The 12,630-nt window shown below is 41.6% G+C and overlaps 1 protein-coding gene across 10 annotated transcripts in view; it reads right to left on the bottom strand.

Moving 5' to 3' along the window:
• BRSK2 (BR serine/threonine kinase 2) overlaps positions 1-12,630 on the bottom strand; it is a 270,165-nt gene that overhangs the window by 33,747 nt on the left and 223,788 nt on the right. For 3 of the 10 annotated variants that reach the window (XM_088525807.1, XM_088525813.1, XM_088525810.1), the window contains exons 13-14: positions 8,939-9,004; positions 5,263-5,286 (exon numbers count right to left, since the gene is read on the bottom strand). The exons of 4 other annotated variants lie outside the window; for them this stretch is intronic. In XM_088525807.1, the coding sequence (XP_088381933.1) occupies positions 5,263-5,286; positions 8,939-9,004 (90 nt within the window). The remainder of the gene's footprint in view (positions 1-5,262; positions 5,287-8,938; positions 9,005-12,630) is intronic. 3 more of the 10 variants (XM_088525806.1, XM_088525804.1, XM_088525809.1) reach the window with 1 other exon arrangement.

Genomic DNA, 12,630 nt, shown 5'->3' with positions numbered 1-12,630 from the left:
TTTTATATCTCTGCTCTCCAGCAAGGCTTTCACATAGAATCACAGCTTCTTTCTAGGAAGTTTTTCCTGGGCATGAAGGGCTTTCCTACTCAACGTAGAATGAATCTATACAAAAACAATGTTCCTCTTTACTACACTGAACTTCTTTTACCAAATCACCTAGATAGCCTTGGGAGAAGTGATCTTCAGGAGTCAGTGTCATCCCACTGGGATAACAGGCTTTTGTAACGTCTGGTCCACCTTCCTGTGAGATTAAATGCTACTATGTTAAACAAGTCTCCTCTACCGAAAACTAACTCTGCCCTTGCTGATGACACTACTGGCATCAGGATAACAATCCCGATGCCTTCAAATAAAGACTGGCTAACAGAATAAACTGTCCTATTTGCCAGCAAGGCCACCTATACTGTATTGCGCTTGTGTTCTCCAGCAAAGGCCCTCTACAAAAAAATGTCAGCAGCAGACAAGAAAAACATACAAATGTGCTGTGCTAAATACCCTGAAATAGCAAACAGGCCAAATGCACAAACATTTCAGCAGGAAAACTTTCCACGAGGAGGGCTATCCATTAGAAAAAAAATCCCTCTGTGTGACTCTATGTGAGCAAGTCCCAGAGGCAATTGCTTTTTATCCTTTTTAAATAGGAAAGTTTTCTTGAAGACTTAAAAATTCGATAGGAGAGGATCTGGATAAGAACTGACGTGGTCAACAACCACCAAGCAATATGCCTATTTAGCAAACCTCTCAGTGTTTCACCTACACTTAAGAGCAGTGAAAATAATTGCTTGCCTTCAAGTATCAAACAAGAAAAAAAGCAATCATGTAGATGCTTGTAAAATAGGTTGCATGTGTATATGTGTATACATATGTGTCTGTGTGTATATATATTTTGAACTCATATAAATCAGATTATTAATGCCAGTCTTTTATATAAGAGAATGTAATACAACTTTAGACATTAAAATGCCTCATCTTACTGATCTTTTTAATCTGCTAAAGAAGAATAAAGTCCTAAAGTCGTTTTCTATAATAGTCTCCTAGCCATATATTCCTAAATAAATTTGAGTGCTAGCATTGTAAAAAAAAAAAAAAAAGGTGAATTGCAGAAGAGGAAATATTTCCGAAGTAAGTTAGAAATGAACCCAATGGCAGCTTCTGTCCTATTCGTATCCAGTGCAAAAACTCCTCACTCCTTATCTTTGCATCCCACTGCAGTCTGTTCATCTCAGAACAGCAGATCAAACTCAGAAGCCCAAACTTGACAGTCTTTTTCCCCAGATTAAACCTGTATTTGCACCATCAAAATCTTGGGCACTCATCAAGGCTTATGCAAAATAGTGGAAAGGAGAGTGCTGCCTGCTCCACTTTTTATAGATTATTTTTATGTGTCTCTCCTATAACAGAACTGGTTGAATGTAGAACAGATGTGTTATTCATATGCAAAGTCCATTTGGTTAAAATCTTCCCTGTATCAAGGAAGTTGATCCTAAGAAGATCAAGAAAAGTTTCTCCTAAACTGTAAAAGCCAGAAATTACCTTATACAAGACATGAGAGGCATTTATTTGCCCAGAAACTGAGTTAAATGCCTACTCAGGAGTCTCACTCCCTCCGGGATCACTTGATAGGTGGGAAGGTCCTGTCTGACACTCACCTGAATTCCATGATACTGGATTAAAAGTTCCAATATGCTACTTCCTCTCTCCAACCAGACGTTTCCAACAGGCATCAGTTTTCCCCTCCCAACCTCATTATTTCCTATTTTTTTTTTACAGAAATGGTCCCACACAAGTAGGGTAACACACAGCAGGCCCCATCTCCCAATTCCTTATTGGAAGCAATATTTGCAAACAGTTGTTGTGTACTGTGTTTTCATCCAGCTTAGGAGCCTGAGTCAGGGGACAGAACAGAGAGTTAGTGTGAAATCCTCCTACAAATGCATTCAGTATCTATGTGACTGCTATTGAACAATCTCTATTTTTGCTTCTGCTTTACATGCAAAATAGGTACAAAGCAAACTAGGTCTTATAGCATATCTTGATTCGTCCACATTGGAAATTGTATAAAGGAGCAATGGAAAAACTTTAGCAGATTCTGGGTTAATTTTAAGTGGAGAGGTGAAAAGAGCGCTGTAATTTTTGAAACTTTTTCCCTCTGCGAGAGATTGTTGGTATAGAATATGACATCCTCACTGAGGACCTCTTCCTTGCAGCTTCTTCAGTTAATAAATACCCCACGATTTACATTTGCAAATGAGATTCAGGTCCCAAGCTGGCTAGAGAAACTCAGTACAGGGGCAGGTTCTTTTTTTCCACCACAAAAATGCCATCAAGCAAGAATGAGCAATTTGTCCCTCCCATCAGGATCATTTTAACTGGCAAATGCTGAAACTCAGTTTTGTTATTTAAACCGCATGCACTGCTCCTGTATCTCAGGGTCAGGTGAACAGAACATGGACAGAGTCAAGAGAAAGTCATGAAAATGTTGCATTATGTGGAAAAGTTGCGATGAAAAAACAGAGAGAATTGAATTTCTTATAGTACTCTCTCTATAGAGAATGAAGTACAAGACCCTACAGGCAGTACATTAGTATGGCAGACCCTGGGTGACCTTATCACATGTGAAAAAAGAGAAAAGCATGAAAACATCTTTTATCTGTGGCTATGAACTAAGAGTCTCTCCAGGCATTAAAGGTCATTGGAAGTATTAAATCTATAATTCTTCAAATAAACTAATACTACATGCAACAAACTAGGAAAATACATATATCGTGTATGACTCATTTTCCTCTGTGTTTTCCACTGTAGTACGCTTGGGCATAAGCTCAATGCAAGTGATCAAAGAATTTTTTTTTTTTTTAAGTAAAACAAGTAGAAAACATAGTGCATTTGCTCAGATAAAGAGCATCCCCTCAAATACAACTGCCAGATTTAGAGACCCAAGTAGAGGCTCCTGAGACCCACTGAAAGTGACACAGTTGTTTTGTCAAGCCTGAAGGGAGGAATATTTAAAAACAACAAAAAAGTCAGTCTCACAGAGAACTTGACTCAGGTTCCAGGAGGGGAAAGCTGTGGATGGTGCCCTGAGCATTCAGCACACTGGATTCATTGCTACTGCTATTCCTCCCATCTCAAAGACTGACAGTAATCATGAGACACCTAAGTTATGGACAGTGAGACCAAGCACCCGAAAAAAAAAAAGTCCATGTGTGGGCTATAGCCTGTGTATGTGTTCATTTCCTACTTTAGCTTATGTACTGGAAAGCTAAATTAACGGGTCCTTTGGTTTAAAGTAGTTTTTTCCTCATTTAGTCAGCTGCTGTCAACGGGTAATCCATGGAGGGCCAATTCGTGTCAGACCAGTTGATTTGCTAGTAGTGTAAGTGAGGAGCTGGAATCCAGTTTGCAGCTGGTCTGCGAGAAGGGCAGAACTCCTCGCCTGCTATAAGAGCTCAAGGGCTGAAGCCTGACTGCTGAGGTGAAGGCAGGGACCCCCAGGGTGGAAGGAAAGAGCAGCTGCCCTGGCAATCACAACACACATACAGCACATGCATAGTGCACCTCTATATAGCCCTTCATTCAAGTTGATTTTCAAGTGTTTCAAATCGTGCCCATGCTGGCACGTACTAGCGGGATATACAGGCATCATCGCTAGCAATAACCACTGGGACCAGGTTCTGCTTTTGTTTCCTTTTTGAACAACAACCTCATAGAAACTTGCCCTACTGTCAAAGGGGAGGTTGGTGCCTTGTTGTAGACCTGGCAGAGCTTGTTTTCACAGCAGAGTTTGCTGGGATGTTGGATACAGCCTTTGAGCTGGCCAAGCTGGAGCCATGCTTCCCAGAACAGGGGCCTGTAGCGAGCACGCAGCGTGAAGCAATGCAGCAGACTGGTGTCCCTGAGTGATGACTGCCTAGATGTTTTGAATTGGTTCGGATGCTTTGGATAGTTTTGAACATCATAGCCAAAATATGAACCTAACTTATTGTTTGCTTAGGGCACAAACTGGGTGGAATATGACACTCCTCTACCTGCTCATTCAGATAAAAATCAAGAGCTCTAAACTGTAGTATAGAGCTTGGGAGCCGGCATTCATGTCTAATGCCAAGCACTCAGGCATCATCTATGACAACAACGTTTCCTCTTTTTTGCTCTTGGGTGTCAAAGATACAAACTGGGTTTCATTGCTCCCTAAACTTGACCTAGGCAATATGAATAAATACCTTTGATGCTACCCTGTCTCATAGTTCTAGTCTAGCAAATCATCCTAACTGTAAAAGCTTCTACTGGCAACAATTACACTTCAGCCAGCAGGCTTTACCTACAAATGCTAATAAACATTTGGAGGATAAAGCCTTGACAAAGAGTCCAGCGGAAGGGCTGCAGGTGTGAGCAGCACCTCTTCTGCCGTTTAGCACCATCATCCTTACTTCGCCAGTTTTAACTGAGTTCCATTCATGAATGTTTTATAAAAAATAGTAAACAGCACATGGTATAACCATGCTACATGCATGAGTAGTCAACGTTTCTGGTGATAATCACCCTTCTCAGGACATGCCCTTCATAAACTTGTACTGTAGGCTGTAGTGATCTACTCCAATGTTTTATAATACAATTTGTTATTAATATATTCTCCTTCTGTTAAGTATTTACAAATGGAACCTCAATTCAAAGTGTGACTGCATTCCTTGTGGTACCTATGTTTTTATTGAAAATAAGGAGCTCTGAAGATAAATGTGTCTCTAGGGTATCTGTTCAGCCCTTCAGAAAACATATACTAAAAAAAGAAATACCCTGCATTTTCTTAACTAACATGTATGGTGCTCAGCTTTATCTTAAAAAAAAGCAAAAAAATGAAAAAGGAATAAAAGAAGATAAATTAGGATCAAAATCAACTACTAGGTACCAAATGATGCATAAAGCGATACACCGAGAAGGGGCTTCATTCTCAGAAGGTGCCCAGATATCTGCACAGTGTTTGAGATCAGGTCTGTGTGCCCACTGACATTGAAACACACAAAGAAGAGAACCCAAAAGAATCCAAAAGGAAATTTATGTTTGACTCCAACAGAAAAGCATATAAACAAGCACAAAAGCTCTCAAATGCTTCCTCCCACATCTCCCTCTCTCTCTCTCTCTCTCTGCTGTAAAACCTCATTCACTGATGTACAGCAACCTATACTGTATTTGTAAAGTGCAAATTAACAGTTTCTCTACAAGATATAACAGGTTCCACAACAGGAATAATCCAAAACTAGAGCTTACCCCAATGGATCAGCACTCGCCATCCTCGGAAAGGGAAAATTGAAAAGAGAGGGAGAAAAAGAGAGGAAGAGAAAGAGAGAGGGAGATGTGGAGGCAGGTGGAGAGAAGAGTAGGAAAAGCAGAGTGAAATACTGTTCGGAGAACTGAATGCTCATAATTATTGCCCCAGGTGCCTACCTCTTCAGAGACCAGCAGGACTAGGGGGACAGTTTCATTTACTAGACAGTAACTTTTGTCCTGCTCACAGTATTGCAGACACATCCACCTTGTGAAGTGGGGAACATGGAGAGGGACATGCTAAGCTGTAATAATATTCCCAGCCAAACTCCAATCAAAGTAGTTAGCAAAACAACGGGGTTCGTACTTCATGCTGCATTTCTTTTCTACCTCTTACATGAGGCACAGTTATATCAGACTGTGGTAAAGGAAATTGTTCTATTTGTCCCCATTTTGCTCAAGGTAGTGTCCCTCTGTCCCCCAAGCTGGCCTGGTAAGAAGTACTTTTTTTTTTTTTTTGCCATGAATGAGCTGTGAAACATATTGGTTATTAAAGCATGCATTTCTGAGCCAGCTTGGGAGCCTAGGGTACAAGATTGTATATCAAGCTGTGAATCTGCTTTGATACTGGCTTATTAGTCATGACGGTCTTATAGTCAGGAATTCAGATCAGCTAGAACATATCAGCTCAGCAACCCGGCACTTATCTCTGCGGATGCCATCTTGTGCTCCAGGATCTCATTTTTCATTTAAAATAAATTCAGTCTCTGGGTCTTAAAGGTTGCAAAGAAATTTTTTCAAATGGGAATGGAGAATAAACCAATGCTGTGCTGAAAAGAGTCTGAAACAGCAGCTCTAAAAGCAGAATGAATGTCTGGCATGTTGGCTTTGATGCCTAGGGGCAATTGAAAACTTCAGGATTCTTAATTTTTCACTATTAACCAAAACACTCAAAACAGAAGAGAACAGTTCGGGTAATAAATTACTTGGGGTATAGGAAAGCAAACTCAGGAAAGTGTCACTCTTTTTTCACCTTCACAAAGATGAGATTAAAAATAAAAAAATCTGGTGTGATATGAAGCCAAATTACTTTTGATGCAGCATTTTTTTTCTGTTTCTCTCTCTCTCATTCTCTCCAGTTTCAGTAACAGGCTCCCAAGCTGCCAGAGTTACCTCTGGCTGAGTGAGGAAAATCCATTCTCCACCAGACGGACACCAACAGAAATGCCAAATTTAATAGATGCCCAGCAGATTTCACAGTTTACTTCTTAATGCAGGTAGCCATGCTTCTGGTTACATGAACATTCGCAATGCTGTGCTGGGCAGTGCAAGGCAGTCTTGAGGAAAGTTCAAATTAAAACGTAGGTAGAATAGAAAGAAAAAGCTGTTGTGCTACACATAGAGAAGTGGAAAAATCATTATAGTAAATTCTTTTTCATGTGTCTGAGTGACACTCCACTTATATTTTGGTCTGGAGTGCAAATTTGGATAAGATCTAATTAATATATATACGAATATATATATATATATATCTTCACATATATATATACGGGCAAATGCTGTCGTCAATTGTACCAGTACAAATCTATGTCCCGTGATGTAACTGAGAAGAGTAAATTGACACCCATTGTAGATTGGAATGCATGTGCATATTTATGCACAAAATACACCCATATTCACACATACAGAGTATTAAAATGTAAATAGAATGGGTGTGAGAAGGTTGATTCATTTTTCTTTCAAGTCATTTTCCCCACAGGGAAGGCATTGAGGAGGTTAACAAAGGGAATGGAAAGCAAATTGACAGTAGGGGAAAAGGAAAAGGGAAGTGGGGTTTAAAAAAAATGAACAATCCCAGGACACAATAGACCCAGAAGCGCAGACATGTGCATTCCCTACAATACTGAAGCAAGTGAACTACGGAGCTGCAGCAACCCAGATACAGAAGAAGAGAAGCACTGAAAGAGGGAGTGAAAGAGAAAGTCAGAAAGAAAGAAAAAGAAAAGAAAGGAACAGTGGCCTCAGCTACTAAGACAATCATGTGCATCTAGAGGGAAGGGACCCTTAAAGATGCAGTATTCCTTTAAAAAAGACATCATCAAGTTGGATAATTAAACACTGGCCAAAAATTTAATGGCCACCATGATTAGCTGGCCCCATTTTGCTGGGGTTCTCCTCACCGCCCTTCCTTTCCTTTCATCTGGATGTGAGCAGACCTAGCATCCAGTTCCTCCCATCTTCCCACCACTGAGGTCCTTCACTCTAACTCTAAAAAATGGGAGGGAGGTGAGAAAACAAGGAGCGTGACTTTCCAAAAATGGGCCTGGCCCTTCAGTGATGGAGACCCCTGGTGATCGTTGCACAATCCGCTGGGTCTTCTACTCTTGTGCCCTGAAAAATATCACCTTGGAGAGGGAAAATGGATGCCCATGTGTATTTAAGGAATTTCCCCCTCTGGTTCCCCAAGGGTCATTTTCTCTGCTCCTAACGTAGCTGAAGCAGCTGCCAGAGAAGTACGGAGGGATAATGAACGGCACTGGGAACATCTGCTGAAAGATCCTTCTCATGTCACAGATGAAATGCAAAGGTACCTCTCTTATTGGAACCAACTTTTAACTACTGTTGAAGAACTAATCTTGGGAGAAGTCTCAGACCAACTTTTAATGCAAGAAGTGCCAAGTGTGCAACAGCAGAACTTACATATTGGAGAAATTAAAGGAACACCAACTTCCATGTCTATGGTAACAGGTCAGGAAAGCTCAGCAACTAAGGACTGTACAATCTGGTGGCAAATCACTACTTCTTCATGGCTGTGAGACTTTCAGAGGTTTCTAACAGTCTGAGTGCAAAGTTTGCTTCTAGTTTGGCCTCGTGAAGAGGACGCCTTATACACCACGTCAGGACTCCCTCTCGTGCACACACACTAGATCTGCTCTTCTTCGTGGCAGGTTAGGACTTTAAAAAGCAACTACAAAGGATAGTCTCAGTCAGCAAGAGTCCAAACTGTTTTTTTTTTCATGAACCCAGAAGAAAATCCCTTAAATTCCCTGAGTTTGACAGTGTGCATGTTTGTCCACTTTGCCTCCACCCACAACTCTTGTTTTACTTCCCCCTTGTCCATAATTTGAGCTGCTGGATTGGAAACACCCTCCAACAACTTTATCTTTTAATAATTCTTTTTTCATGTGTTCTCTGGTGCAGGCAGGACAGTCTCCAAGAGTTTGTCTCTTACCTACCAGCACTTAGTGTTTTGCCCTGTCTCACAGAATTTCCCGAGTTCCTTCCATTGCTGTTACTGATTCAATTGTTCTACTGTTTTTAGTGGTGGGAGTAGATCACTCTGGGCTTTCCTAGTATTTTATATTCCAATCCTTCCCAAAGCAGTCGTAACAAACACATCTTCTATCTTGGGCATACTACTCATGGCAGAACTGAAACAGAAGTAGCAGTAGTATGAAATTTTAGCAGGGGAAACACTGATACAGTCACAGGCTGCACTGGGGATAGCCTCAAATGAGGCTGCACAAAAATACCTGTAGTGTGGGGGTGTAATATCCCACCCTCTTTGGTTCTTTCTAAAGAGAGACCAGCTCTGTTCCCACATGGAGAAGGTAAGTACTGCATCTTTAAGGTCTCAGCAGTGAGGTAGAGGAGAGGAACATATTGTCAGTGTTTATACCTTTCTTCTTTGTTGAATTTGGGATTGGCTTCAGAGATATCCAGGCTTTTACTGAACATTGTTTTACTATGGCAGGAACAAAGCGAGAAAACAGAGTTACTAGTGTGGACATATATAAAAGAGAGTCACCTGAAGAAATGCTGGACACCCAGCCCCCCAACCCATCCTCCCCTTTTTAAGCAAAGCTCTGAAACACCTTTCTTTTACTCTCTATCTATGGCCCAAGTCGACACAGTGCAGAACTTCATTTCTCCTCCTGGCTTCTGAGGTCTGAGATGCTTGCAACTTCCCTATACATCATTGCGAATCCTGGCTCCCCTTTATCCATCAGAAAACCCAGGGGATCTACTTTGTCACATTGTCCACGGACACAGAACATGCCTGAAGGTAAAAAATGTGAAGTGCTCATTCCTCAGGCTTTTTCAGATGGTATAAACAGTAAGTACAAACAGGGAAAGGGTTCAAATCAGACTGCAGAGCCTTCTAGAGTACAGGTGACCTATTTTATTTTCTAATTTGTAGGATCCATTACCCCTTATTCCCAAGCTCCCTTCCCTACGTTCCATGTATACAGAAATATCCTTCTTTGAGAATCTGGGAACAGAAACCTGAAGCTGAGAAGCAGAACTCCCTGTGCCTTGTTAACAGAGCAGTTCTGCGTCCTCGCTGTCCTACATTTTACTGTTTCAAGGAACACTGCTTCCTCATATTGGCTGATCTTTCCCGCAAACTTCAACAACCAGGAGAAAAGCAGTTACGTAATGAAGCCCATTTTGAACACTTTTTGGACTCCCCCAACAAAACTGCAGAAATATTCTCACATAACCCTGAGAGCTATCAGCTCGCATGGAATTCCTTGTATTCTGTGTGATATTGGCACAGATCAGCTGGTGTTACACCACACTCAGAACCTATCTCTTTTGACATTTCAGTGAAATACCACACAATCTGAGAGGTGATACCACAAGAGGTGAGAGGTGAGTCTGAGAGGATACCACAAGAGCGGAAGTATCCAAGGTGTAATCATGAACCTCGGTAGTTGATAGTTAGCCAAAAATAGCCACCAACTGTAGGGTGGTTGGTGTTTGTGCACATTAAGTTTGTCATGCACATTCAAGGACCCAACTGAGTACTTTCACAGCTCTGCACAAGCATTTCAAGGCATCTGTAAGCTCAACAGGCTGCCTTTGTATTGAATTCCTCCTTCACCATTAGCTAGAACTAAGCCACTGAAGGACTATGTTTTTCAGCTACTACTTTCTCAGTCTGCATGGCTTAAGACTGCCAAGTTTAAAAACAAGTTTCAAAGATAAACCCTGCCAAGACTGGACCCTTATAGGGTCCCCACATGGTTACCAAAGGCACAGTTCAGCACACAGACATGTAAAACCAGAGGGGCACAACAGGACCAACACACAAGACACACGGGTGTGCTCTGCCCACTGGTTAGATGCCTATCTCTGCTAGCTTAAGAAAGAAGCAATGGCTTTGTGTCCCCTGATGTTTACACAGTCATTTGTGTCTTCCTTGTACTGAAGAATCCCCCGGGGATAAAAGCACTAACTAGTCATCTATCCAGACCAAAAATGTCATTCTCAAAATAAAAAAATTGCATCCACCTCTGGGATCTAAGACCCAATGTTGTAAAATCCACTCTCAGTGGGTCATTTCCTGCAAAATAATATGCAACTAGTCATTAAAAATCCCTTGTTCTTGGTGGAAGGCACTTATCATTTTGTTCCTGACTGTTCTGACAGATGGTGCCCCATCAGCAATGCATCGTCCCCAGACAATCCCCATGCAGTGGTGTTTGTTAATGAACCCAGTTCACGTTATAAACGATTGTGCTGCCAGCAACACAAAATGTGCCGTTGTCATCTGTGGATGTGGAATAGCATGAATAATGGAAGCTCAGACACGGAATAAAATAACATCTTCCCTTTAACCCTTCCAAAACAAGCACTACCAAGCTCATCATCATCAATCATGGCATTTTTACATGCCTTTCTCTGCCCTCAGTCACACCTTGACGTCCTGCCCTGTAAGAGTTGTGTGGCATGTGTTTTCCTGTACCTCTTTTGTGCCTGGCAGGTTTCTTCTCCTCCTTTAACCCAAAGCCCTTCCTCACTGACATGCAGCCTGGGCATGTCTCTCTTCTATCTCCAAATTCACCTCAGACCTTCTGACTTCAAATATTTTCTCATCTGCATACAGAGTGAGACATTTCAAGGCAAAAGATATACTCTGCATAGGGAGATGCAGCCTGGCATCCTCTTCAGTCTTTTGTATCCAAAGTCAAAGCTGAGAGCTAGACAGAAAGGTTTCAACTTTGGAAAACTTTAGGATTGATCTAATGAGTTCTAGACTGGCTGAATCATTACCTCAGCTTGTTCACCTCACCACACGGTATTCGTTCTGCCCAGCTGGTCACTCGCTGCAGCAGCTGCAAAGCTCTGCAGTTCACAAGCAGCCCAGGGCAGAAATGATTCACCTATGGCTGGCTCATCTTGGGGAACAGCATGGCCCATATGTCTCCCAGGTATTAGGTGAAACATTGCAACGTGATTAAGGAGTGGGCAACTGTTTGTCAGTGTTGTGTGCTCATCCTTATCACTTCAGGGGTCTCTGAGGAACACTGAGAATACACCCTGACCTGAACAACTCCTTAACCTAGACCTCATTAAACATCAAAGAGAAACACATATACAAGACAGGTTTCCAATCCACACTACAATGAGACTTTTTTCCGGCACTGTATCTCAAGGATAACCAGCCACAAATCTCTGATATAAGTCCTAGCAACTCCTGGGAACTACCACTTTTTCCTCACTATAGATAGAACTGCTACAGTTGCCCAGCAAAAATTTTCAATAGTACTAGGAGCCTCTTGACATGAAATTATATCATGTTCTTCATCAAGTTGTCATTCAGCAAAGGGAGTTTCTGAGCACAGCAAGCTTTTTTTTTGAGCAGATCTTAACAGTTGAAGAGAAAGATTATGTCATAAAGCTGAAACAAAAGCTAAAGCATCAGTAACAAACATATACATGGAGTGTTCTTTTACACAGACTGATTTATGTAAGTGCAAACCTAAAGGTACTAGCTCCCCTGGCTAGCCATAAGGACTGGGGAAGCAACTTCCAGTTCAGTTCACTTATCCTACCAGAACCTGGTTGGAGAAGACATCATTTTCCCCTGCTGCTTCACCATGACTGACACTTTTATCCAATAGAAGAGAGGCAAAATTATACATATCTAACACAAATTCAAATGATTTATGTGGGTCAGATGCACATTCGCTCTGACAGCACATATTAGAGACATCCACAGATACCTGGACAGGGCTTTCCAGATTAATTTTTTTTGAAGAAATGGAAGGTGAGGTTAACTTTTATTTAACTTTTGGTGCCTAAAAGCTAGGCCACCTAACCTAAGATAGTCATCTAGCTTCCTGCTGCAGGCTACAGGGACAGGAAGGAAAAACAGAGGGTAATTTATCCTACCTAAAATTGCTGGAACAGGGGGTGTATGAATCTGAGACCCCTGTCTGTCCCCACTGCCTGGAGTGGCAGCCTTTATAACTGATTTAGACTGTGAGTGTCTAAATCCTGGACAATTAAAATGAAGTGAGATGAAGTTTGTCTAGAGGACACGGTAGCTTCCTGAGTGATGGGTGTAAACAGAGCCCTCAA

The sequence above is a fragment of the Tinamus guttatus genome, unplaced genomic scaffold, assembly GCF_059628265.1.
Source record: "Tinamus guttatus ecotype Peru unplaced genomic scaffold, ASM5962826v1 Tinamus_guttatus_pri_ptg000240l, whole genome shotgun sequence".
NCBI lineage: Eukaryota > Metazoa > Chordata > Aves > Tinamiformes > Tinamidae > Tinamus > Tinamus guttatus.
Note: the sequence above shows the minus strand (reverse complement) of the source record. Positions and strands in the feature narration are given on the sequence as shown.